At 46.0% G+C, this 27,554-nt stretch overlaps 1 protein-coding gene and 1 long non-coding RNA gene across 4 annotated transcripts in view; one reads left to right on the top strand and one right to left on the bottom strand.

Annotated features, from left to right (window-relative positions):
- LOC137223395 (uncharacterized) overlaps positions 1 to 918 on the bottom strand; it is a 157,548-nt gene extending 156,630 nt beyond the window's left edge. The window contains exon 1 of the long non-coding RNA XR_010942850.1: positions 632 to 918. This is a non-coding gene — a long non-coding RNA (uncharacterized lncRNA). The remainder of the gene's footprint in view (positions 1 to 631) is intronic.
- On the top strand, positions 174 to 23,210 carry NOCT (nocturnin). Of its 3 annotated transcripts, XM_067735059.1 has the most exons (5): positions 6,873 to 8,453; positions 16,529 to 16,566; positions 17,398 to 17,618; positions 19,927 to 20,199; positions 21,225 to 23,210. In XM_067735059.1, exons 4-5 carry the CDS (start codon positions 19,935 to 19,937, stop codon positions 22,046 to 22,048), a joined length of 1,089 nt encoding a protein of 362 aa, XP_067591160.1. In that variant the 5' UTR covers positions 6,873 to 8,453; positions 16,529 to 16,566; positions 17,398 to 17,618; positions 19,927 to 19,934; the 3' UTR covers positions 22,049 to 23,210. The 3 variants fall into 3 exon arrangements, with proteins under 3 accessions (XP_067591159.1, XP_067591160.1, XP_067591162.1); XM_067735058.1 differs by lacking the exons at positions 6,873 to 8,453; positions 16,529 to 16,566; positions 17,398 to 17,618 and adding an exon at positions 174 to 378; XM_067735061.1 differs by lacking the exons at positions 16,529 to 16,566; positions 17,398 to 17,618.
- The last annotated feature ends 4,344 nt before the right edge of the window (positions 23,211 to 27,554 follow it).

Genomic DNA, 27,554 nt, shown 5'->3' with positions numbered 1-27,554 from the left:
AGCCACTCAGTCCCGGGCTCGCCTGCCCAGCACCTTCCCCCGGGCCGCGGCGGGAAGAGAAGGAGCCCGGGAGCCTCCCCTCGGACGCCCCCGAGAGTCTGCTCGGCTCGCCCGCGTCGGCGAGGCCCGCGGGTGGGTCGGGCGCGCGAGGGGCCGCGGCGGCGGCAGCGGCGGCGGCGGCGCCCGGCATGTATCAGAGCCCGCGGCGGCTCTGCTCCGCCCTGCTGCAGAGGGACGCGCCCGGCCTGCGCCGCCCGCCCGGCCCGCCGCCGCGCCGCCGCTCGCCGGCACCCGCCGCCGCCCCCCGCCTCGCTTCCCCCCGGCTCCTGGCGGTGGCCTCGGCGGCCCGCAGCGTCGCGAGGGCTTGCTCCCGAACAGGTGAGTGCGCGGCGGTTCCGGGCGGAGAACGCGGCGGCGGCCAACGCGCGGCCGCCACCTGGAGACGGCGCGGAATGAATGGGAAGCCGGGGGCCGCCGGGCGGTGGGGTCGGACCGGGAAGCGGGCTCCCCTCTCCCTGAGCCGCTGTCTCCGCTCCGCTTTGCGGCTCTGCCCTCGCCTTCCCTTGCCTGGGGCTTGCACCGCGTCCGGTAAGAACCGGAACCCCGCGGGAGCTTCTAGTTTGATCCTTACCGTTCGATGCCGTGGTTTTTGTATTTCTCGCTCTTGACCTGTAAGTTTTCCCCTTCCGAGGCCGCAGATTATTTGTGTTTTGTTTCTAATCGCACTAATGATGGAACATTTTATGCAAACAAACAAAAAATCTAAAGTTACACTTATCTGATCACGTGACCTACATGTCTTTTAGGTTTCTGAATTTTGAAAAATGTCATGTGAACAGTGTGTTATAACACGCACTGACTCTTTGGACATACATTTGAAATCTTTCGGGAGCCTTCCCGTCTTAATATTTGCGTCATTCTGCGTCCTGTATACCTGGCTTAAGATCTTGCAAAGGTGATGCCGTCTTGGCCAAGAGCCAATTTTATACGTCACGTGCCCTGGATTTCCACTTTTTGGCCACAGAGGTTTCTGCCTGAGCACCCATTACCGCGGCTACAATCTACATAAAAAGTAGTCATACTTTTCAAAATGAGGAATAAAGCTTCTCTTTCAAAACTGGCAATCTTACCACACTAAAAAAGTGTATTTTGGTTGTGCTCAAGTTTATTGCTGTTTAAGACGTATGAGCATCTTAGATTGTAAATAACTACATTTTGCTCCAAAGGTCTGGATTAACGGTTTGGGGGTTTTTTTGGGGGGTTTTTTTGGCCCCGCTGCGTGGCTTGCGGGATTCCCAGACCAGGGATTGAACCCAGGGCCAGGGCAGTAAAAACCCTGAGCCCTAACCACTGGACCGCCAGGGAATTCCCAAGTTTGGGATTTACTTAAGGACAGATTGAGCAGTAAAAAGAATATGTTCAGTGTGGCTTTCTTTACTTAGAGTGATCACCCAAAATGTGACTAGGGACTTACCTGGCGGTCAAGTGGTTTAACACTCGGCGCTTCCACCACAGGGGACGCAGGTTCGATCCCTGGCGGGGGAACTAAGATCCCACATACCCTGCGGTGCGGCCAAAAATAAATGAATAAATAAAATAAAGTAAAATAAATTTAGGATGTTAAAGTGGTTACCGGAGACTCTAAATTCTTCAGTGTTCTTAAAAAGGGTGAATTTGGCAGTCACCGAGATCTTTCCAGTTCTATAGGAGTTTGGCACAATGAAATAACTGTTAGAATGGTTACCACCTAATATCTGATAGTGTTTTTTTTATAAAGTATTTTTTAAATAAATAAATTTGTTTATTTATTTTTGGCTGCGTTGGGTCTTCGTTGCGGTGCGCGGGCTTCTCATTGCGGTGGGCTCTAGCGCGTGGGCTTCAGTAGTTGTGGCACGTGGGCTCAGTAGTTGTGGCGCACGGGCTTAGTTGCTCTGCGGCATGTGGGATCTTCCCGGACCAGGGCTCGAACCCGTGTCCCCTGCATTGGCAGGTGGATGCTTAACCACTGCTCCACCAGGGAAGGTCAGTGGTTTTTCTTGCTGGAAGTTTTCAAGAGGAACATTGTTAGGTTTGAGGTAGGAGAAGGGGTGAAAGAAAACCAATTGGGGTCTTCCTAGCCGTCTCTCCTATCTTAACTTTTCACCTTAAGTTTCCTCCAGGCCCCTCGGGGCAGTTAGTCAGTAGGCTCATCTTGGGAGTACAGATAGCTTGCGTAACACACATACAGAGAGCTGTGCTGTTGGCTGAGGAAGAGAGGCCAGAACATTTGAAATCTTAGGCTTTGGACCCAGAAAGATGTTTAATGAACTTTCTGGAAGTCCCCTGAAGTTTTAGAAGGAAATTGAAAGATTTTATGGTAGTTACACTATTGTAAACTATTATAGACAGTTACTACTACAAGATCTAGGCAATTTTCCGGCTTCTGCGCAGTTTTCGCTTCAGCTGCTTGTTGGAAGACACTCGTGAATGCATTCATCAGCTCATCGCTTGATCACTCATTCATTCAAAAACTTACAGTCTGTCTCACTCTGTAGATGCTTTATTATAGGAGGTAAAAGAACGTGAGACTTAGCCAGCCTCTAAGGAGTTTAGTGTGCCCAGTAAGAGAGGTGAGTTTTGCACAAAGACGTGACTGTTTAATGAAATCAAACACCTTTTATTCTTAGTCTGTTACAATTAAAGGTTTGCAAATGGCACAAGGATGCCAGAGAGTGCAAAGTCTCTTTTAGCAGTGGTGATCTTTTTCGGCTTCAGAACGTGGCTGGCATTTGAGCTGGGCCTTGAAGTGCAGTTTAGGATGGAAAGAGATTAGAACACTTTGCTTGGGAAAAGCCAGGAGCAAAGTGGAAGGCATGAGGCATGGATGTGTCAGGGTGAGAGAAGAGATACCTTGCAAAATGTTTCCCAAAGAGCCTCGGAACCAGCATTAGGTGCTTTTTAAATAAATGCAGATTCATAGATCCTACTGTAGACTTACTAAACAGAATTGTTACTGGTGGACCCCAGATTCCACATTACTTAAATAGCAACAGTAATAACCAGATTATTCTTACAGGCCCCAAGGTTTAGACATTTGGCTAGAGAAACCTTCAGGGAACTGAAGCTACTCTTCCCTTCAGCACGTTTTTGCGGCGGGGAATGGGTAGTAAAGCCCCACGCTTGACCCCATTTGATAATCGGTTCCTTCCTAACTTAACGCCCCTTGGCAATCAGAGGTCGCTGGAAAGATGAGTGCAGCCTCTTTGCAGTCATCAAATGCTGGGTTATTAGAATTGAAAGGGGGACCTAGCAGTGTTTGGCTACCTTTTCTCATGGAAGGACAGCAGCCCCCATAAAGAAGCACCAGTTGCCACAGTTACTGTGTTGGATGACTGTACTGGTCCGGTGTCATCTGTGGGTTTATAAATGCCTTCCTCCTCAGCTAATGAAGAGTTGGCTGAATTACTGTTCTCCATCACTGGAACATGTTGCTTTTTTTCTTGGTACAATTTTAAAAGCAAATACTGGCTCATTGGAGGAGGCGGCTTTATTTAGTATGTCCCTTAACGGTGTGAGTAAGCTGCTTATGAGAGAGAAGAAATGCAAAAGCTTGTAATTATCAAGCTTCTACAAAAATAAATTGCTTTCTTTGTAGGAGAACCAAGGTATTGTTTTCCTGTAGCATTTAATGGTAAGAGCTTAAATACAGTGAGTTATTGGGGGCTTTTGAATTAGTAACCGTGGCTCCAGGCTCACATTCAACACACTTGTGTGAACATTTGCAAATCATTTAACTTCGCCTGCTGGACTTTACCTAGGGGAAAAAAATTAATAAGATAAATTGGTATCAGTTGATCCGCAAGTATTACTGAACATAGTACACTTAAAAGGCCAAATATTTTATTGCTTCTCATGACTAATTGCAGCAGAGATTGAGAAGAAAGACGTGAGTGTGGCTAGATTTGTTGGATAAAAACTTTGCTTTGAATGCAAGAAAGGAGGGTGAGAGAAGACCATGTGCCGGAAGAAGGTGGCAGGTATGGGAACAGCGATGAACACCCTGGGAAAAGGGGTACTTGAGAATCATCTGGGCCTTTCACCTGTCTACTTGAATCCATTTTTCCTGAGAATCCTGGCTGTGTTGTGTTTAACAAATGCCCCAGGTGATTCTCTGGAAAGCCTAGGGAGTCTTTTATAAGCTCCACTCCTAGAGGTACTTGTTCCTCCTGGAAAGTTTGGGAAACCCGGAGAGAATTCTGGACGAGTGTTAAGAGTTGTGAGCTTGGGGCCTAAGACAATTCAGGAGACGCCTGAGCAAGAATGTTTACCTGAGCAAAAGCGAGCTTCAAGGAAAGGAAAGAACTGGTGTCTTTGTGAAAGTTCAGTGAGGCAGAACTTGACACTGGCATTGTAACGGGAGTGTACGATTTATAGAGTAGGTAGGTGGACGCCTATATACTCTGTAGGTTCCTGCGATGGGATGTTTGCTAAAAGAGGTGAGGCGGGTGTATTCGGGTTCTTGGAAGGAGGAGGGAGACGCAGCATATATGTTTATTGTTAGGAGTCCCTCTAATGGGGATTCGTAGGACCTTGATAACCACATGAATGGTTCTCGCACTTGATGAATACTTAGCGATTCAAGGTGGACGTGCATTTCTCTCTTAGGTGGTTCATGCTGAATTTTATTTGGAAAATTTTCATGATCGTTTTTTTCTTTTTTGAATTTTGTTTTTTTATACAGCAGGTTCTTCTTGGTTATACATGTTAGTGTATACATGTCAATCCCAATCTCCTAGTTCATCCCACCACCACCAGCACCACCCCGCCACTTTCCCCCTTGGTGTCCATATGTTTGTGCTCTACATCTGTGTCTCTATTTCTGCCCCGCAAACCGGTTCACCTGTACCATTTTTCTCGGTTCCACATATATGCGTTAATGTACGATATTTGTTTTTCTCTTTCTGACTTACTTCACTCTGTATGACAGTCTCTGGATCCATCCATGTCTCTACAAATGACCCAATTTCGTTTCTTTGTATGGCTGAGTAATGTTCCATTGTATATATGTACCACATCTTCTTTATCCATTTGTCTGTCTATAGGCATTTAGGTTGCTTCCATGACCTGGCTATTGTAAATAGCGCAGCAATGAACATTGGGGTGCATGTGTCATTTTGAATTATGGTTTTCTCCGGGTATATGCCCAGTAGTGGGATTGCTGGCTCATATGGTAGCTCTATTTGTAGTTTTTTAAGGAACTTCCATACTGTTCTCCATAGTGGCTGTATCAATTTGCATTCCCACCAACAGTGCAAGAGGGTTCCCTTTTCTCCACACCCTCTCCAGCATTTGTTGTTTGTAGATTTTTTTGATGATGGCCATTCTGACTGGTGTGAGGTGATACCTCGTTGTAGTTTTGGTTTGCATTTCTCTGATAATTAGTCATGTTGAGCAGCTTTTCATCATGATAGTTTTTTTAAATACTATTTTAAATTACACAAGTAACACATGCCCATTAATAAAAATATTTTCCCTCAGAGCTTAAATGTCTTTGTCAGTACTGGGTATCTCCAGAAGTTTAGGCTTGCTTGCCCTTGGTGTTCAAAAGTTCTGTCAGGATGAATGTCTCAGGTCAGGTGAGCCCGTTCAGTCTAAGGCCATCCCGTGCTTTAGCACAGGAAGATTTTCTGTTATTTCTTGGGTTATTCTATCATATTCATCACTGTATCATGTTATTGGAAAGTTCACAATGGTTCAACAATGGACAGATTGTTGTCCATATGGACCCACCCTCTGTGGCTCCTCTCATTTTTTCAAGTCTTTTATCTCTATTTCATGAGATTTTCTGAACGTGTCTATTTTGCAGTCGTTTACAATTTCCGGGCATTTTCTAGCTCTCCACGCCTCCTTCTCACAGAAGCCTCGTCTTACATTGTGTCCTGTGTAGTTGTAAATATATGTAGCTATGTGTATTTTAGGATTTATAGACCAAATATCTGTTACAACCGTTCATCTCTGCTGCTGTAGTGTGGAAGCAGCCACAGACAATACATAAATCTTATTTATGGACATTGAAGTGTGAATTTCATATGATTTTCACATCATGAAATATTATTAGTTTTTTTTTTTCAACCATTTAAAAATGTCTAAGATCACAGGTAGCACAAATACAGGGCACTGGCCAGATGTGGCTCACGGGCTGTGGTGTGTGGACCTCTGATCTAGAGGGAAGAATACCAGCAGAATAGTCCTCTTGGCTCCATACTCCATGTTTCCATTCGTAGCTGTAAACCTGGCCCACTTCTCGAGTATCCCGGGAACGTCAGTGATGGGCATCAGGTAGTAACACAGACCTGATGTCTTAGTGGAGAGCTGCTGTCCCACCAGATTCTTTTCATTTCTGCCTTTTCAGTTTCCCTTCAGAGCATTCTGCTAGAAAAGCCGGGCTTGTGGAAGTGCTTGGCCAGGCCGCTAACAATCTGAGCACCAGTTTTAACAGGTTAACCTCAGCGTTCATCGTGGAGGGGTTTCTCTTTCCCTTAGCCGTATTTTCTAGATGAATCGGGCGTGACTGAAGGTACAGCTTAGCCTTGTCTGGAAGACACGTGGGCGTTCCTGTCTGTGACTGCTGCCCAGCAGAGGTCGTTGGGACTGTCACACTGTGTCTAGGATCTTGTATTTTTAGACACGCTAGGTTGAGAGCCGTGACCTTCACTCGATATCTCTAGCCACGCCGTGCGGATCATTACTCCGCTTTGTACACTTTGTGCTGTGCCAGCGTGCGCACTGTGACAGCGGTGACGTCCTCGTGACGTTCTCGCAGAGGAGGTGGAATTCGACCTCTTGACCCCGGGCGCACCGTCCTGACTCTGGACCAGCGCTATCGGGGATGCTGCCGAGCAGCGGTCCAGGGTGCAGGCAGCCTTCCCCAGGGCCTGACCCTTTGCCGGTTGTGCAATCCTGAGGAAACCGGGTAATCGCTTAACCTCCGTCTCCGTGTTTATAAAAGTGGGCAAACACAATACCTACTTTGCTGGATTGTTGGAAAGAGTAATGAAAATACATGCAAGGAGCATGGCGCATGCTGGGCTCTCAGATGTTAAAAGCGGCTTCTCTTTAAACCCAGAAAGTGCGCGTCACTAACAGTAACAAAATAGCTAACATTTAGCTCCCATTTCGAATGTGCTGGGTATAGCTAGTTCAGTTCAGCGGCCAGTAACTCAGTGAAGAAAGTGAGCCACAGAGGTAAATACCTTGGTCAGGATCCGATTAGTAAAGGAGGAACCGGGATTTGAAACGAGGCAGCCTAACCCGAGTCCATGTGTTCAAGACCATCTTGCCTCACTGAGAAAAGTGAAAACTTTCGCCGTAAGGCTTTCCCATGCTTAGAATCCGGTCTCTAGGACCCGGGGAGTGTAACGTACTACAGGTCCACACTGCGTCGCAGAACTTGAAGGTGGTTGTGTGCGTTTACCAGGTGGACCTGCCGGGGACGTGTTGCACTGTTTTGAGTTTCGGTGTTCTGGCTGATACGGGTACATAAACACAAAGAGAGGGCCCTGACTACAGTCTCACAAAATTCCAAAAATACAGAGTACATTTAATAGTGGCTCTGGACAAGTCACTTCTGAGCCTCATCTATAAAATAGCCAAGGGGTTCTTGAGAGGTAACAGGTGTCTCAGCAAGTAAAAGTGCCTAGTGCACCGTAAAGTGCTCTACCAACGTAAGGCGGTTCTTCTGCCAGTGTTTGACAGGGGTCCTTAATGAACACTTTGCTGCCCCTTGCCATCCTTTCTTTTATCAACGTTCTTAAAGCGCTAGGCCGGGTACCGGGTACCAGGGGAAGTGGTAATCAAGGCAGATGTAGTCCCTGTTCCTCCTATGAGGAGGAATGAGTGAAGGACAGGGATTGTAGTTCAGATGTTAAGGGTCATTTAAGTAAGAGAAGAAGGAGCCACTGGGGCTCGCTCCATGAAGCTGTGAGGTGGGGGGCTGTGAATCTTTGACTTCTTCAGTAAATACGAACTATCCCACATATCCAACACCCCGGCTGTTTTAGGTCGATGGTTATCTTGTGACTGTCCTGAAGGTGGCCGCGTGTGTTCAGGAAGCTGCTCTAAGGAGCCCAGTGACAGCTAGCTGCCGAGTTAGCCCGTCTAAACTTCCCGAGGTGGTTCAGCACGCGGCCAGTAGGTGGCAGCACAGGCTCGCTGTTCAGTGATGCCTTCCCGTGACGTCTGTGCTTTACACTTCTGGGTACTTGACGCTTGGAGGTTTCCGCGGGCCCAAGGCTGGTCAGCTCCAGCAGCTTCTCAGGCGTTGGACCCAGAGAATCCTGGCCTTCCTTCCGTTTTTGCTTTTTAACCGGTATTTTTTGCCAAGCCATCGTTTCAGGAGACTGAGCTCAGGCTGTTGTGAGAAATTATTAACAGACTGAATGGTTTGGGCAGACTCTAGAAGCAGCAGTTGCTGGGTAAGTAGAGAAATGTGACGTGGAGAGAGGTCTTTCTGCCGAGATTTCTGAGTGCTGTTAGGACTGCTTGCGGTGGTCAGCCCAGTCAGTTTAGGTCTCAGCTGTTTGGGTTCTCATCCAGCCTTCTAGTTATTGATTGAAGGTGTTTTCATGAAACCCCTGATCGTTTGCCTCTGATGGCTGGCACTCTTAGGAACTTATATGGTGGTCTGCCTGTTGCTTTAGTAATCAGTAGCTTAAAGAGTAAATGTATTCTGTATTTTAGTAGTTAGCCCACTTTTGCTTTATTAGGAAAATAAAGGGATGACAGAATGGGGGAAGTTTACATACCACTGCTGTATTTCTGGAACCTAAATAATGCGAATTCTCTGGCAGACCTTTAAAGGCTGTTACAAAGGTAAGAAGAGTTATTCCTATCACGTGAAATAGCGACGTATTTGTTCATCGCCATCCTATCATCACGGAATGCAGGCATCCAGTTGCCGGTGTATATGGAAATATGCTTATAGGATTGGGAAACGGCAAGAGATGGGAGTGGTGCAGCTAAAGGAGAAATAGAGGCATGAGAGATAAAGCTGTTATCACCTGCCTTTTGCCTGTATAAATTACATCATGTGCATTACATTGAAGTGATGGCTGATAACTTTCTCTAGTCAAGTGGCTGGAAAAAAATGAATTTGGGGCCAAAACCAAATATAATCTGGGGTCAAATAAATAACACATGTAAAATTCGACCCAGAAGCTAGTATGAGTGCCAAGTAAAAGTTCAGTAGAGGTTTTGTCAAGATTTCATGCCTTCCAGTATCTCAGCAACCACCTGGATGAATTGTTTGTGCTGCCTTGCCTCAGGAAAGTGGCTTTCCATGTTGCTGTTCTGAACCTGTGACAATCGTTTTAAAGCCCTGAATGGCAACCCCTATTAAGGTATAAAACTTCAGCAGAAAGGCAAGCAATTTTGGAATTGTATTTATGTGTGAAAAGATTTTTTAAACGGTTGATACTCTAAAAGAAAAAATGACTTTTTTTAAAACAGGTGAGAGAATTGTTACTAAGTTATCCCTCCTCGTAAAAGGGGCATAATCGGAGTGGCTACCTCCTAGGAATGTAGTGAGAATTACTTAATTTGCGAGTGGTGCGTAGTAAGCTTCCAGCAGTCATTAGCCGTCAGGGGCGTCATCCTCAGGGTGGGGGAGGGGCAGAGGGTGTCGCGCGCTCTGCAGCGTTCCTTTGTTCTCAAATTTAGATAACTTGCCTTCCCACCTAGCAGTTCCTGGGTGGCTCTGAGCCTTGCTACGACGGTGTTATAAGTACACAAATAGCATGTGAAGTCTCCTTGGTGTCCACTTTGAGTTATTTATTCCCTAGCACTTCCTTTGAATTGATGTCTCTATGTTACCAGAAAGTTTTAGGAAATAAAGCCTTGAAAAATAACTGAGTAAGCTCGTATGTTCTTAGGATAAAAGCCGAAAAGAATAACTGAAGACGGGAGGAAATGAATTGGGTCTTCCCCAGATCCCTTCTGATTTGGTTCAGTAACCTGACTTTATGAGAAGAATATTTTTGAGTTATGGAAAATCTAGCTTAGAAATATAAAGACAGAGGTCAGGGAAGCTTGTCCGTGATTTGGAGATAGTACTAGTCTCTGGAGTGCCGTGGAGACAGCCTAGCAGCAGTGACCTCTCCCACCTTTTGTGATCAGATGCTCTGTCAGTTTGAGAAAAATTCAGATACGTGCTCTGTGTGAATTACAGACATGTCTACTTTCTGTTATTTCATTTCACCTTTTTTAGTTCTCATTTTCTCCCCGGGGATTGCTTTGCTTGTATCCCCTGGAACGGGATGTCTACACTCAGGTGATGGTTGGTCTAGAAGAGACAGTCTCACCTTTTGTTTTCTGGACCCCTTCGCAATCTTAAAAAATACGGAGGGTCCCACAGAATTTTGTCTATGTGGGTTAATATATCACATAATTAATATGACCTATGTTTATATATCATGTTAGAAAGTAAGACGAGAATTTTTAAATGTTTATCAAGTCATTTAATTGTAAAATCAGTGTTCACGTAAGTAACACTTTTTAACTGTTTTCCAAGACAAAAAGAAAGTTAGTGAAAGAGTGGCATTGTTTGACATTTTTGGAAATCTCTTTAAAGCCTGGCTTAATAGGAGACAGCCATATTCTCGTATCTGCTTCTCCATTCAGTCTGTTGTGATATGGTTTGGTTAAAATATATGAAGAAAATTGAGTCTCTCACAGATGATATAATTGGAAAAAAGTATTTGAATAGCCTTATAAGATAATCGTGGGTAGTCTTTTTTTGTAGTAGTCTCTATGTTAATACGTGGTTATTTGTGACGTGGAATCCGATACCATATATATCAGTGAACTTTTGCTATCGGTTATTTGGGAAATGTTGTTTCACTGCGTTATGCAGATCTTCCAAGCGTTACACAGTATAGAAATAACTAGCTTCTCTCGCCACCCATCTTGTCAGAAACTTTTTTTAAGTACTGGGGACTTGTCAGGCTCCTGATGGCAGATGTGTTTTCCAGAAGCTCTCCTCTTGGGCAAAAACTCCGTCCATTGTTTTCCTTCAAGTGCCAGGCTGACCTCTTACATTTTGTGGGTGCGTGTCCGCCTCGTGCCCATGTGTGATGAACTATAGTCTGTCGGCTCTTCGAGGTGAAATGATGCTCCGTGAAGACAGGGCCGAGGTCATTTTGCAGCTCAGACGCTCACCCGAGCGCTTTTCCTTACGGCAGCGCATTTTGCGCGCAGCGTGTTTCTGTGGACGCTCCATTTTGTCACCTATTAAAAGTATGTCATCGAGGATGCACATTTCACAGAGATACTTACTACTGCCTCACTAAGCGACATTTTAAAGTAAAACAGACACTTTTAAACTAAAACCCTGAGTGATGGGGTTGCGTACCGTGGCCACTAGTGGAGCCCGGGGCCGCTGGGTGCCGGGGCGTGCCGACAGGACAGCGGTTTCACCACGGCTGTGCGGAGAACAACAAGCACCAAGACAGAGAAAACGGCACGTGGGGGCTCGGCGTCATGAACACCTTGGCCGTGCGTGGCTCCAAGAGTCTCAGACATCCCTAGTGGCCCATGAACCATGCCCGCAGCTGCTGCTGGAGCAGCGCCCCATCGGTGGGTCGGAAACCAAACGAAGTTGGGTCACGACCAGCATTTTTTAAAAAAGAAACGGAATGCACCAGAAAATGGCCCAGATGTCATGCAGAAATAAGCTGTTCTGTGAACCTCCTCTTAGATATCTACGTGTGCCGTGAGTGCGCACTGAGTTGTGAGTGTAGAATGTGTCCGTTTCAATTTTTATACTTATTGGCTAGATACAGCTTATGTTATACATGTAAATATATAAATATTCATGTGTATTTATTATGTATGTTTACGTAGCATCATGTAAAAATGACAGTTTTAACTGAAAGCGTTCATTGCTACAGAAGTACCTTATCTGCTGGGGCGTGACAAGGCATCAGGACCTCCTAGGGTCCCACAAAAAAATCAAACAAAATTCCTTAAGAAGTAATGTTATATCTTAGCAAAATGTTTTAGATTTATGTTTCTATCCTCACAATAACCCCGGACATATAAAGATATAAAATAGACACTTGTAGCGTGGGAAAAAAGCAGGGGGATGGTTAATTAATTAATTTAATTAATTAAATAAATGATTAGCTCATGGCAGACAGCAAGTGGAAAAACACAGCCGTCCACATCGCTCATTATCTCTGTATCTACACATCTATATATGTATAGTAAGTGAAACGTGAATTCAGGCTGATATCTCTGACTCCAGCTCAGTACCATGGGATTCCTTTTTTCTTTTTTTTTTAAATTTATTTATTTTTGGCTGCATTCAAAGCTGCACATGGGTTTTTCTCTAGTTGTGGCTCGCGGGGGCTACTCTTCGTTTCTTTGTTTTAGTGCGCGGGCTTCTCATCGCGGTGGCTTCCCTTGTTGCGCAGCACGGGCTCTAGGCGCATGGGCTTCAGTAGTTGTGGCACACAGCCTTCGTTGCTCCGCAGCATGGGGGATCTTCCACACGCTAAGGACCGGGGCTCGAACCCGTGTCCCCTGCATTGGCAGGCGGATTCTTAATCACTGTGCCACCAGGGAAGTCCCTGCATACCTATTCCTGAATGAACTCAAGTTCACTTAGGTAAATACCTAGGGGCATGAATTCTACGTGTATTTTTAAAACTGCCAAACTATCTTCCAGAGCGGCTCTGCGTGGGAGGCAGTACGTGGGAGTTTTTGAAGCCTTGCTCCTTCTTACTTAAATATTTGATGGACTCACCAGCGAAGCCATCAGGGCCTGGGCCTTGCTTTGGGGCAGGTTTTAACTTAATTTAGTACCTTTGCTGCCCTGGTTGAATACTTCCATGGAGCTGAGGGGGAGGGGTGGCACCAGCTCCGGCAGGACCGGGCACAGGCTAGCACTGTTCTTAACTGAAGTTCAATCGCGTTCGTGAATAAAAGCTTCTCAGTTCGTTGTATGCCTTTGGTCTCCGTCCAGAGCACTGAAATTCAGGCTGGTTTTGACACTCTCGTCCGGGTTGATAATCGTTCTGGGGGAGGACTTGTCGCCTTCCTTGTGTCGTCATGCCTGAAGTCTCCTGCCTCGTGGGTTTCTCCCTCTGCTGTGTCACCCCCGTTAGCAAACAAAGGTGATACAGCAGCTTCCCCAAGTTCTCAAGCCTCCATCTTCAGCCACCATTCCATTTCTCTCCTTTTTTGGTGGGAGGGGGGCAAGATTTTCTCAAAATACATCTCCACTCTCTGTCCTGTTCTCCCAACACCTCCACCCAAAATCAAAAATCGCTGTCGTTAAATTCACCAACGTTTCCCATGTCGCTGAATCCAGATCTGAGCTGTGCTCAGTCTTCATTTTCCTTGAACCGTCAGTAGCCTTTGACACAGGACACAGCTCCCTCGTGGACGAAACTTTCTCTACTTTGCTCTCCCGATTGTCCTGCCCCTGGCCTTTGCCTTCTTTGCAGATTTTCACCACACCCTCCCCAGTCTGATCCAGAGCTGAGTCCTCGTCTGTGCCCGACGTCTTGCACGTGTTCATTTCCAGTTTGCACCTCTCTCCTGATCATTAGTCATGTCTTACGGCAGATCCCACCCCCTCTTCCTAACTTGTATTGGCAGCTTCACCCTTCTGGTTGCTCTGCCAGCCGCCTTGGAAACTTTTTTTTTTTTTTTTTTGCAGTACGCGGGCCTCTCACCGCTGTGGCCTCTCCCACTGTGGAGCACAGACTCCGGACACGCAGGCTCAGCGGCCATGGCTCACGGGCCCAGCCACTCCGCGGCATGTGGGATCTTCCCGGACTGGGGCACGAACCCGCGTCCCCTGCATCGGCAGGCGGACTCTAAACCACTGCGCCACCAGGGAAGCCCCCTTCCTCAGGGCTTTTGCATTCACCATTCCCTCTGCCCAGAATGTTCTTGGATTTCTCTAAGACTGGTTTCCTTATGACAGATCTCTGTAACCTTTAGTGAGACTTCCTTGAGCATCCTGTATAAATTAGCAACTTCCAGTCCCTAGCATTCCTTGTCTCCCCTTTCACCTTTTTATTTTGCTCCAAAGCACTTTTCAGCATATGACAAAATGTCTTTCACCTTGTTTGTCTCTCCCCCGTACAAAATAAGCCCCGTAGCCAATAAGGAGAGAGATTTTAGTCTGTTCAGTGAGGTATCTCCTGTGGACCAGCGTGGTGTCTGAGAGAGCGAGGCAGGGGCTTATGGTGGCCACCTACCAAGGAAGTGGTGGAGTCAGGAATGAGAGCTGAATACCTTGAGTCCTTTCTGAAGTCCTTTTCTGATAACTCTTCTCCATCCTGATGGGTTTAGCCCTTACTATATACCCCAGCCCATTCCACACAGTATGCATTCACTTTTTCTCTTGTTCATTTATCTCTCTATTAATCTTTAACCAGACACTTCTTGAGAGAAAAGATCAGCTCATGTTTTTTAGGTATGGAGCGTTCTTCCCAAAGTTCAGAGAGCAGAGAAATAAGAATGTAGAATCAGCATACTGCAGACAGATGGTTCCTGAGGACTGCAGGGTTAGGTTAGGTTGTGGAGATTAGTTTTGCCAGTGCCCACTGGCCGAGAGAGTGACCTGCAGGGCTGGACAGAATGTGGAGTGCCCAGCGGGAGCAGAGCCTTGCTGTCTAGGAGGAGGGTGGAGTCATCTTCCAGGACCATGTGTCTCTGTCCTGACGCCTTGCTCTCTATGCGAGAAGCCGATTGGTTGACCAGCTTCCCAGGTACTTTGGTATCAGAAGGCATGTCCTAGGCTGGCTTCGTTATCAAACAGGGTATTCAGGCTTGCATCTGTCCATCAAGGGGACCGTCTTAGGGTTTCCTGTAGGACCTAAGGAGGAGAAACAGGACTATAGTAAATATGCCCTGAAATTCCCCTCTGCCCAGTCTCTTAGTTGAAATGTTGCCCGATTCTCTTTCTTGGGTAAAGGAATCTCGTGAAACGAGCAAAGGGTCTATGTCAGTAAAATTTTTGAAAAGACAACCTTTAGTGCATTCCAGAGTACTTTTATTACACCCAACAGAAATTGTCCATTTGGGGACTCAAATCTGAGGGGAATAAAAGTCATTTTGAATAACATACGCAAGTTTTCTTAATAGAGATGTGTGTGCCCTCTAGTAGAAATACTATTTTGAAATTGCTGCCTGTTCTAACCTAGATGCATTTTCCAAATAATCGTAAAGAAATTATGGTCACTTAACAAGCCTTGTCAGCAGCTCTGGAGAGTGGCACAGCTGAATGGTGGTAGAGCTGGGACTGGAACTGATGCTTTGATACCCACGATGCAGTACATCCTTCCTCTTTTTTGCTGCAAAGCTTTGTCCTTTGATGGTACATTTAATTTTTGAAAACCACCAAAAGTCACAAATAAGGTGAATGACAAGATTTAATAATCCACTATTGGTCCAAAATGAGCCAGCTTTAACAAGAATGTTTTCCTTGAATGTTGTAGCTAATAGCCTATACATACATTTCTAAGACCAAACCAAAAAAGGACGACAGGGAATGATGAAATTAGAATATCCAATCTGCTTCATCTCACATCTACACAACAGTCTCAGAATAAGAATTCTGATACTACCATTACTAATTATGATCACTGAAGACAATATTTTTTAAGTTTTTTATTATGATAAAGTCCAAATTATCAGTGTTTTGTGTTGTGGATTGTGTTTTTTGGAGTTTTTCTGTTTTGTTTTGTTTTGCTGCACCATGTATGGCTTACGGGAATCTTTAGTTCCCTGACCAGGGATCGAACCCATGCTCCCTGCAGTAGAAGGGCAGAGTCCTAACCACTGGACCGCCAGGGAATTCCCTAAAAACAGTTAAACAATGTTTAACTGAATATGCTTGCTTTCTGGTCCCTGCTCCCCCCCACCCCCATGCTTTTTTGGGGTGTGCTAAACCTTCATTGGTTCATTATCAGATCACATGGCCATCGTATGTTGTACTCTGTCTTTTAACCTCATTTAGACTTGATTTTCTAAGTAGCTATATGTTTAATATAGTACCACCAGTTCTTAAATCAGTGTCTCTGGTCATTTTGGTCTAAATCTTGTTTCTAGTTCCAGGGGTGGCAAAGACCTTTCTGAAAAGGGCAGGATAGTAAACATTTAGGCTTTGAGGGCCAAAAACAATCCTGTCACATTGTGTGTGTGTGTGTGTGTGTGACACATCTCTTTAAAACCATTCTTTGCTTGAGGACTGTACTAAAATACATCTAGCTGCAGTTTGCCGTCCCCTACTCTAGTAGTTTCTGGAAGAAGTGCTCCTGGCATCAGTGTTCCAGTTTTGCTGGATATAAAATCCTTGGCTCGGGTACTGATGAGCCATCTATATAAAGTTTGACGTATATTTGAAATACGTAACTTCATTTTCTTCTGGTATAAAACACTGCAGTTGAAGTCCGGTGATGCTCTAATTGTCCTTGTAAGTTACTTGCTGCTTTTGCCTAGAGCCCAAGGGATTTTTTCTTTTTCTTTTTCTCTGCAGCCCAGTTGGTGTTGGTCATTCTGGGTTGATATTCTCAGGTATGTGTGTCCATGATACATGTTTTTTTAACCTCATAATTTTTTCCTCTTACACCATTCACTTTATTTTTTTCCAGCTTTATTGAGGTACAATTAGCAAATAAAAATTGTATGTATTTAAGGTAAAGCACACGATATTTTGATATTTGTAAACGTTGTGAAATAATTACCTCAGTCGAGCTAATTAACATATCTCACTCACATAGTTACCCTGTGTGTTTGAGGGAGTGGGGACGTGAGATCCCTTTAGATCTCCTCTCTTAGAGGATTTCAAGCATGGAATACACTATTGTTAACTGCAGTCACCATGCTGTACGTTAAACCTCCAGAACTGAATTCATCCTGCATGATTGAAACTTTGTGCTCCTAAAAGTTTTCTCGATTTTTAGTTTTTAGTATTTGTTTCATTTCCTGATATGTTGCATCTTCGCTTAACATTAGTACATAATGTTTGCCACTGCCTCTTAAATGATTTCTCTCCTCATTTCTTTTTGGTATGTTTTTTGTTACTAATTCCTTGTGTTGCCTCACTTCTGAGTTTTCTAATTTAGGCTATTCTGTCATTGTCTTATCTTTTAGCTCATTTTGCAGTAGGATATAATTTTGATTGGCTTCCTCGCCGTCTGTTTCCGGCACACGTTTATTGTCTGAACAGACGCCCACCTGTTCCTTATTCACTTCACGTGAAGGTTTTTCTAAGTTTTTAGAAGGAAGTGTGGCTCGGGACAGTCTTTCTGGCTTCACGTAACTCCTCAAACCTTCGACTCCTGTTGGACACGGCTACCCTCTTTTTCACATGCCTTTTCACATGGTACTTGCTTTTTATCACAGCAACTACCCCAGAACTCAGCTTGGCAAGGATATGATGGCATTAAAAGGATGTAGAGCAGTCCTGTTGAAAGTGAGCTGCATCAAGCTGGTCCTTTGCCTAGAGCCTGACAAATGTCACATACTGGAGCCCCTGTGCCTTTGCTGTGATGCCCTGTGACAGTTTGGTTGACCGTTAGGGTGATGCTGATGCTGCCGATCTGGAAACCACACTTGAGAAACCAGTAGGACTTTTTTTTTTTTTTTTTAATTTATTTTATTTTTTGGCTGTGTTGGGTCTTCCTTGATGCGCGCGGGCTCTCTCTAGTTGCAGCGAGCGGGGGCTACTCTTCATCGTGGTGCATGGGCTTCTCATTGCGGTGGCTTCTCTTGCTGCAGAGCACGGGCTCTAGGCGTGTGGGCTTCAGTAGTTGCAGCACGCGGGCTCAGTAGTTGTGGCTCACAGGTTCAGCAGTTGTGGCGCACGGGCTCTAGAGCACAGGCTCAGTAGTTGTGGTGCACAGGCTTAGTTGCTCCGCAGCATGTGGGATCTTCCCAGACCAGGGCTCGAACCCATGTCCCCTGCATTGGCAGGCGGATTGTTAACCACTGTGCCACCAGGGAAGTCCCCCAGTTGGACTTTTTACTGCCTTTTATTTATTTGTTTATTTATTTATTTGTGTGTGTGTGTGTTAGTTTCTGCTTTATAACAAAGTGAATCAGCTATACATATACATATATCTCCATATCCCCTCCCTCCCTCCCTATCCCACTCCTCTAGGTGGTCACAAAGCACCGAACTGATCTACCTGTGCTATGCGGCTGCTTCCCACTAGCTATCTATTTTACATTTGGTAGTGTATATATGTCCATGCTACTCTCTCACTTTGTCCCAGCTTCCCCTTCCCCTTCCCCGTGTCCTCAAGTCCATTCCCTACGTCTGCATCTTTATTCCCGTCCTGCCCCTAGGTTCTTCAGAACCTTTTTTTTTTTAAGATTCCATATATATGTGTTAGCATACGGTATTTGTTTTTCTCTTTCTGACTTACTTCACTCTCTATGACAGACTCTAGGTCCATCCCATCCACCTCACTACAAATAACTCAATTTCGTATCCTTTTATGGCTGAGTAATATTTTTACTGCCTTAAAAAAAAAAACCCAAAAAACCAGAAGTACAGAAGAAAGATTTTCAGAGTTGTACTGCCAGCCAAGAAGAAAATTCCTCTGGACCCATGTACTCAGATAGGCAAACAGATTTATTAAAAGGAATTTAATATACTGAAATCAAACAGTTTCGGGACAGGTGTGTGCGTGTGTTCACGCGTGTGCGTTTGTGAGAACAGGCTTGCTGGCAGTCGCACGTGCACAGAAATGTATGTTGGGAAAACTGGTGTGTTTCTTTGCCTCCATCTAGCTTTCTTGTTGGGGAACTACTTCTGAGTTGATGAAAAGGAACAGTAGAAAGCATGCTTGCATGCTTGTTAACCCTTGGTGGTGAACACTTGAGTCTGCTTTTGTGACCTGCTACAGCAGGTTCCATCCACCGCTAGTTTCCGATGCAATCCGCTTGCCAAATAATACGTTTTATGAAGGAAACTTTGTGTCCTGCAAGAGGAGGCCAGGACTTGGACGGGGTAGGGAAATCCAGGTTCCTCCATACCAGGAACCGCGCACGGAATCGAGGAGTGGTTCCAGGTAGAAGGTGCCCCTAATGCGCACTATAATGAGAGGCAACACGGCTGACCTTGAAAGGAGCAGGCGGCTACTTACCAGGGAGGCGCGGGCACAGCTCTCCTCACGCGGACTCGTTGAAGGTTGTGCTCTAGTCTCCTTAGTGAGTTCATGTCCGGTTGGATAACAGTAGGAAGCCTCGGAAGCGCACTGACAGTGCCTCCTGCACCGCTCCTCACCCTTTCTCCTCCCAGGACCCCAGAAAATGTGGGCAACTGCCTCTGCTCCCAACCCCGTTTCTGACTTGTTAAAAGTCTGGCAGTCGATATTAGATTACAGACCGTACTGCTCCGTGATGTCCGGAGTCCCACAGAGAGCCAGATCCCTGGTGTACAGTTAACATGGACGAGAAGTGGGATATGGACTTAATCCAGCCGTTTCTCGCCACAGCAGAGGCATCTGTATAGGTGACATGGCTAGGGCAACAGCCTGCTCTAACCGAACCTGTTCTCCAGGATTAACTGGGCTTTCTGATGTCTGGCTCTGTACACACTGGCCTTCACGTTCTCACTTAAAATGCACAGAAAAAGGAATATGGATTTTGTTTAGCCGTGCTTTCATAAGACTGTGTCTGTAAATTATAAAGACAGATCCTAGGTTAGAATAAGCCATAAAGATCGAGGTCTCTCAACAGCGGTATTTCAAGTACCCGCCCTAAGAGAAAGCTAGAATCCGGAAACTCCTCTAATCCACCCTGTAGAACGCGAACGTGGCAACATCGGCCTAAAGTGAGCTCGCGAGCCCGCGGCTTCCGTGGACAGTAAGTGCCTTGTCTTCCGGCGAGGAGCCGGGCGAGTGACTGTGCTTTCCTTCCCCGCAGCGTGTCCCATGGGAAGCGGCACGAGCCGGCTCTACAGCGCTCTCACCAAGACCCTGGACGGCAGCTCCGCCTCCCAGCACCCAGCGTATCTGGTGGCCCCCGACCCGGAACACCTGGAGCCCATTGACCCTAAAGAGCTCCTTGAGGAGTGCCGGGCCGTCCTGCACACGCGGCCTCCCCGCTTCCAGCGGGGTTTCGTGGATCTGAGGGCCGATGGCCCCAGTAGTAGCCACACACCCATCCGGGTCATGCAGTGGAACATCCTTGCCCAAGGTACGTCTGCGCGCAGGGAGAGGGGCGGGGCGCTGGGGCCGCCCGGGGAGCTCCCACACGGGGAGGCTAGGAAGGGGTGTCGTCTGGCTTTCACTGCCCACTCCATCAGCTGAAGACGTACTCCTTCCCCTCCACGTGTGCAGACTTTCCGTGCTCGGGGAAAGTGTCTGCTTCGCAGCACGTGCTTCCTGTCTCCTGTTAGCCCATAAGCTTTCATCAGTTGTCCACAGCACTAAGATAGCACCTGGAAGGGGGAAACTGAGTCTACCGAACGGGTGACCCTGAACCTCCTGCAGGGAATGGGGGCTGTGTAGGGGTGGTGCTGAGTCGGGGTCCTCCTGAGGCCAGGTTCTTATCCAGACGCCTCTTCATAATTTGAGGCCAGAGATGTTGCTTCAGTTCTCTGTGCTTTAAGATACTACTTTGTACGGTAGCAAGGACTCCTTTCCTGGGTCCGCTCAGTTAAAAAACAGGTGTGTCAGTCAACCTCATTGCCGATCATGTGGCAGTTGAAATTTTAAGAAGAAACCAGGGTCACCATTTTTTCTGGAAAAGAAGGGCATACTCCCTGACTTTCCACTCTTTGATTCATTTGTTTTTTCCAGGTGTAGGAAAAAGCTGCCCATTTTAAATGGGTGTCATTTATTCTAAGTGGTGTCTATAAAGGCCTAGTATGGCTTATTATAAGTCAGTGTTGAAAGCACTCTCTAGAGTTAAATGTATTTACTTCATCTGGCATAGTTTAGATCTCTTGGACGCCAGAGAACGCTGTCTAAAGCTAAAACTTAAGAAGATCTCATGTCCTAGAACATAGTGACAAGAGATAGTTTTCATACGAAAGGATCGGTTAGTTGCTTGCTTCATCTGCATGGTAAGAGGTCGGTGCAGTACGAGAAGAACCACCCAGGGCATCTGAAGCAGGGGAAGCGCTCTGAAGGTCTTGGGTAGCGTCAAGCCTGAGGAGACTCACAGGTACTTGGTAGCGGTTCTTAGTCGCTGACCACTGGCCGGCTTTTTTCTTTCAGCTCTTGGAGAAGGCAAAGACAACTTTGTACAGTGCCCTCTTGAAGCACTCAAGTGGGAAGAGAGGAAATGTCTCATCCTGGAAGAAATCCTAGCCTACCAGCCCGATATACTGTGCCTCCAAGAGGTGGACCACTACTTCGACACCTTCCACCCCCTCCTCAGTAGACTGGGCTATCAGGGCACGTTCTTCCCCAAGCCCTGGTCACCTTGTCTGGATGTGGAACACAACAACGGACCAGATGGCTGTGCCTTGTTTTTCCTCCAGAACCGATTCAAGCTAGTCAACAGTGCCAACATCAGGCTGACGGCCATGACGTTGAAAACCAACCAGGTGGCCATTGCCCAGACCCTAGAGTGCAAGGAGTCCAGCCGACAGTTCTGCATCGCCGTCACCCACCTGAAGGCTCGCACTGGCTGGGAGCGATTTCGATCGGCTCAAGGCTGTGACCTTCTCCAGAACCTGCAGAGCATCACCCAGGGAGCCAAGATTCCCCTCATCGTTTGCGGGGACTTCAACGCAGAGCCGACAGAGGAGGTCTACAGACACTTCGCCTCCTCCAGCCTCAACCTGAACAGCGCCTACAAGCTGCTGAGCGCGGACGGGCAGTCGGAACCTCCGTACACGACCTGGAAGATCCGGACCTCGGGCGAGTGCCGCCACACTCTGGACTACATCTGGTATTCCAAGCACGCGCTCAGCGTGAGGTCGGCCCTGGATCTGCTCACGGAGGAGCAGATTGGACCCAACCGCCTGCCGTCCTTCAATTACCCTTCAGACCACCTGTCCCTAGTGTGCGACTTCAGCTTTAAGGAGGAACGTTGACGGACATTTATACGTGCTTGTCTGTGTCTCCTTCATCCCAAGTCTTAACCAGGGACGTTTCGGGAAGCTGAAATGAGATGAGAGGTTGACTGAGGAAGGCCCCCCAGTTCCTCTCACTTCAGTTTCCATGTCTCCAGCATGCCCTTGGGAAGGAACCCCATTTGCTCACAAACCTTTTCCATTAAAACCTACAGCGGAAAAAGGTGTTTGCACTCCAGGTTTGGTCTGTATTGTTTTCTTTCCCTTAGCGTTAATTACATTTTGATCCTTTAAGGGCATTATATTTGGCTTTGTTCCGAAGTTCTTTCAGTTTCAGGATCCTGTATTGAAATAGACTTGCTCGAGTCCCCTGTAATTAACAAGTATGCAGGAACAGTTTCTCTAGACAACGTTTCCAGTTATTTATTTGTGGTTTTTTTAAAAATATCAACAAGTCATGCATGGCAATATTTATTTTTTTTATATCTTCGTGTAAAATTAAGTAAATAAATTATAGCATTATGAACATTTAAAAACCATGCAAAACATAAGTTATAGAGTAATTTATAGTAATCTTCTTAAAACGTTAAAGATGTTCTTACTTGGGGTCTAATAAAATCGTAGTGTACAAAGGAACCGTTTAGGCTGGAGGGGTTTTTGCTTGCTATTTAAGTGGAAATATCAGTTCTCCTTGATACATTCTTCACAAATCCTTGCTGTGTCTCCGTGTCCCCCATTATTATGTTTCTTGAAGAAATTCCATTTCTGGTTTTCCATCGGAATGCTATCGGTGTACATTTGCGGTCACTCAGAAGTGTCATTATATGTACTGAATATGCTTTGCACGGTAGGTCGTTTAGGAGCTGATATGTGGCAGTGGCTAAGTCAGTGGGACCTTCTTTTCAGAGATGGGAAACTATTTCTAGCCTGTTAATGAGGCTGTCGTTGAGATTTACTAAGATAGCCAGGTGACTGGTTTAAAACAACTAGAAAGCAGAATATAGAGTTAGAAAGATAACCCGGAATTCTCTTCCCTCAGAAATAAAAGTGGTAAAGATAACAGGTGAAACCCCTTCCTAACAAAAATCCCCAAAAAATAGCCCACTGGTAATAAATGGATAGATGTTTTAACCCATGAGTTGTAAATATTTAAGATCAATAAATAAATGGTCTTTTAAAGCCAGTGTTTTCATATCTTGTCTTTTCGATGCAAAGAGAATCTGAGAACAGACTGGATCTTTCAATCCTCTTAATGCGGTGCCCACACCGTCCTTTCCACTCACACCTTCATTTTTAAACTGGACACAGGTGGATCTGTAGTTGCACGTTGAAGGCATCTGTGCTATGCTTATGAGGTATCGCTCGGTGACAGGGTTGGAGTCCCCAGAGTAGTTCCTCCAGACATTTCTGCATTGGAACCACTTCGGAGACAAGTGAGGTTTTCAGTATATTGTATACACGAAATCTTGGGACTACCTGGAAGGAATGGCAGTTGGGAAGGACATCTGTACCACCTGTCATCTGGTTCAGGTCTTAGCGTGACTAGTTCATATGTTGTTGAGAAGCAGAATACTGATCCGTACAGCAGGCATTGAATGTGGTTTACCTACCGCAAAACACACCAACCTGAAGAGAAATTATAATACCCATATCATAAGCAAATCTGGATGAGAATGAAAGCCAAAAGAGTGTTTGAATTTCAAATGTTGTCCACCGGTATACAAGCTAGCAGGCTGTGGTTTGGGGGTGGGAGGGAATGCCACTGAGCAGAAGGGCTTCGGGAATACCAGCAAGTCAGCCTTCAGTATTAGCAGGGCCGCAGGCCTAAGCACTTACCAGTGTGCTTTTGTTGTTTGTATTTGTCTTCATTTAAAATGTAATCACGTGAGCATTTTATGTAAACAGGTTTTTAGTATATAAATCATGATAGGTGGCACTTTTATATTTTATTTTTACTTCCCCTCTAGTCTTTCTTTGCAGGCAGCTCTGCCTTGTGGACCATCAGGGTAACCTGAAGGCATAACAGTAAATAATAAATCTATTCTAAATTTTTTTAAGTATGTTCCATTACTGAGTTTCTCTTACTCCATCCCTATGTACCTTTTGATCCAGCTTTTCCTTTTATATCCCATAATATTTTGATTGTGGTTGTAATTAGAGTCTTAGAAATTGTGCAGATTCTTGATGACAGAGTGAGAGTGGATTTTTGTTTTTCTTCCTCCATGCCATATTTCAGTAGACTCCATTCTACGAGGTAGTAGGAATGGCCGCCTCATTTACTTAAGTAAAGCATAGTGGCGTATATCTGTATAACATTTGAGTTCCTTATCTTTGGTTCTGAGAGCTTTACATATGATCTTAAAACTACTCTTAATTTAAAATGGGGCTTAAAAGGTCCAAATAATTTGACCAGAGTCTCAGGATTCACCCTCAGGTCTGTCATGACCCCAAAGGGCTCACTTCCTTCCCCACCACCATGTGCCCTTGGCCTTGAGTGAGTACAGATGGGAGAAAAGTAATATTCTGGGGGTGGAAGAGATTTGTTGAATGCAAAATGGTCAAACACATAAGTCATACTTTTTTTTTTAATATTTATTTACTTATTTATTTATATTTATTTTTTGGCTGTGTTGGGTCTTCGTTTCTGTGCACGGGCTTTCTCTAGTTGCGGCGAGCGGGGGCCACTCTTCATCACGGTGCGCAGGCCTCTCACTGTTGCGGCCTCTCTTGTTGCGGAGCACAGTCTCCAGTCGCGCAGGCTCAGTAGTTGTGGCTCACGGGCCTAGTTGCTCCGTGGCATGTGGGATCCTCCCAGACCAGGGCACGAACCCGTGTCCCCTGCATTGGCAGGCAGACTCTCAACCACTGCGCCACCAGGGAAGCCCCCATAAGTCATACTTTTATAGTACACACACAGTATAGAGTTAGAAGCAAGATACAGAGGCTGAATAGTGGCTGTAGAGCGGATTTCAGTTACTCTGATATAATAGTAAAGCAGTACTGCCAAAATTAGAACATCTGATACCGTTTGCATAGTTTGATGGTGGCTTTTTTTTTAAAGGAAGCAGTAAGTGCTGTAGTAGTGTTTCAAACTAAAGGAGGAAACTGATGCAAATATTCTGTATTTGAATCATTCTTTTTGTTGTGGTGGTGGTGGTGGTGGTACGCGGGCCTCTCACTGTTGTGGCCTCTCCCGTTGCGGAGCACAGGCTCCGGGACGCGCAGGCTCAGCGGCCATGGCTCACGGGCCCAGCCGCTCCGCGGCATGTGGGATCTTCCCGGACCGGGGCACGAACCCGTGTCCTCTGCATCGGCAGGCGGACTCTCAACCACTGCGCCACCAGGGAAGCCCGAATCATTCTTTTAAAACATGCAAAATTTTATAATGAAGGGAATGTTGCCTCTGATTACACGATGTGTCTTAGACTTGAGAGATTTCCAAGATTTAAATTCTATAAAGAGAGAAAAACACATGCTCATAATCATAATTGATTTCAATTTTAAAAAAGGAAAGGCATCCAAAAAAATGAACGTGCTTGCATAAGGAGCTCCGATGAACTTTCTAAAATGACAGGTAGAAAACTACGGCACAGGCAGGCCTTTATCTAGAGTGGATGGATACCGGAATGGCAGCGGTCTGGAGCTGGGCTTACAAAAGCAAATCGTGTACAAGGGCATGGGCTGTTAAGTAAAAAGACTTAGCTGTGACCACTGTGGTTCTATCTCTAGGGCCTCAGTTTTCTCATCCAGGGAGTACAGCATCATACCTGCCCTGTCAATCTCATAGATTTGTGAGGTGTTTGTAAAACGATATTGTAAATTGTAATATAATATATATGTAAGTCGTTGAGTAAACAGTGCTTAAGATTCAGAGCAAGAAAAGGAAGGGCACTGTTCTGGATGTCCTAACAAGCCACTCTTCAGATCATTCCAAGGGGAATGATCCTTCAATTTAAAGGGCAGAACTAGTAGTGTTAATAGAAAATTAAGGGACTTCCCTGGTGGCACAGTGGTTAAGAGTCCGCCTGCCAACGCAGGTGACACGGGTTCGATCCCTGGTCCAGGAAGATCCCACATGCGGCGGAGCAACGAAGCCCATGCGCCGCAACTACTGAGCCTGTGCTGTAGAGCCCGCGAGCCTAGAGCCCGAGCTCCGCAACAGGAGAAGCCACCGCAATGAGAAGCCCGCGCACCACAATGAAGAGTAGCCCCCGCTCGCCGCGACTAGAGAAAGCCCGCGCGCAGCAACGAAGACCCAACGCAGCCAAAAATAAATAAATAAGAATTAAAAAAAAAATTAATCCCCAAATAGGTGAGGGGCTGATAGAATGGCAGGATTTTTTCCCCCTAACTCTTCCTCCAGGAAGTTGTGAGGCTGTGGGTTGGTGATTCGGTTCTTTAATTTCAGGAGAGGATTTCAACCCTACTTTGATTTGTAAAATAGAAATATCTGCCTGCCTTTGGGGCCCTAGCTCCCCAGATTTCTGTGGAAAGCTCACTTCTAAGAAAACATTTATTAGGCATGTAGACAGACCCATTCCTCTTGACAGAATGTTAGGGAAAGCTTTGCTGCTTCTAAGCAGCTGGTAAACTGAGACATGAATCTCGGTACGTTGAATTCTTTTTTGCTTTGGCTGCCGAGACATTCAAAACCAAACCTTATAGCTGCATTTTAATTGCTGTGTAACATTCTATAGCATGTATTCTATTCTCTTTTGCCATCCTGCCTTTTTTTCCCTTGCATCGTTGTCTCGTACCTGCTTGTTTTTGTTAACTTTCATTTATTCTTACAATACGTAAACTATCTGAAATTCTTTTGAGTATGAGTTAAATTGCCACACTGAACAGATTCAGGCTTCTAGATGTAGACCACTTGCGTATGTACTGAAATATGATTACAGAGTTCTGAATCATAGGGAGGAAACACCAGTCAGGAGATACGATGGGAAGCTGGACATGGGATACCGCGACATCTGCCTTCCATTGGTAAACCTGAAGGGAACACCCAGCAAAATTCTGCAACATTTCACAGTTTACTTTGTGAGAAAGTAAGATCATTGCATGGTGGGATAGACTTATTCAGGCACTAACCTTGTTCTACCCCAAGCCCTGCCTTTTTTTGTTGTTTATTTTTGGCTGCGTTGGGTCTTCGTTGCTGTGTGCGGGCTTTCTCTGGTTGCAGCAAGCAGGGGCTACTCTTCGTTGCGGTGCGCGGGCTTCTCATTGCGGTGGCTTCTCTTGTTGCGGAGCACGGGCTCTAGGCGCTTGGGCTTCAGTAGTTGTGGCACGTGGGCTCAGTAGTTGGGGCTCGCGGGCTCTAGAGCGCAGGCTCAGTAGTTGTGGTGCACGGGCTTCGTTGCTTCGCGGCATGTGGGATCTTCCCGGACGAGGGCTCGAACCCGTGTCCCCTGCGTTGGCAGGCGGATTCTTAACCACTGTGCCACCAGGGAAGCCCCCCTGCCCGTTTTTGGTTGGGAGGGAAAGGAGGTTGAGGCCAGAGAAGAAGTTCTGAATCTAGGTCTGCCAC

This window comes from Pseudorca crassidens, chromosome 4 (genome assembly GCF_039906515.1).
Source record: "Pseudorca crassidens isolate mPseCra1 chromosome 4, mPseCra1.hap1, whole genome shotgun sequence".
NCBI classification, from domain to species: domain Eukaryota; kingdom Metazoa; phylum Chordata; class Mammalia; order Artiodactyla; family Delphinidae; genus Pseudorca; species Pseudorca crassidens.
This window is presented reverse-complemented; position numbering and strand designations above follow the sequence as displayed.

What these genes read in the sequence shown, in the direction of transcription:
- NOCT (XM_067735058.1), top strand. Translation starts at nt 189, where the DNA reads ATGTATCAGAGCCCGCGGCGGCTCTGCTCCGCCCTGCTGCAGAGGGAC. An exon ending in GAGGGCTTGCTCCCGAACAG is followed by an intron (nt 379 to 19,926) that starts GTGAGTGCGCGG and finishes CCTTCCCCGCAG; the next exon opens with CGTGTCCCATGGGAAGCGGC. An exon ending in GTGGAACATCCTTGCCCAAG is followed by an intron (nt 20,200 to 21,224) that starts GTACGTCTGCGC and finishes TTTTTCTTTCAG; the next exon opens with CTCTTGGAGAAGGCAAAGAC.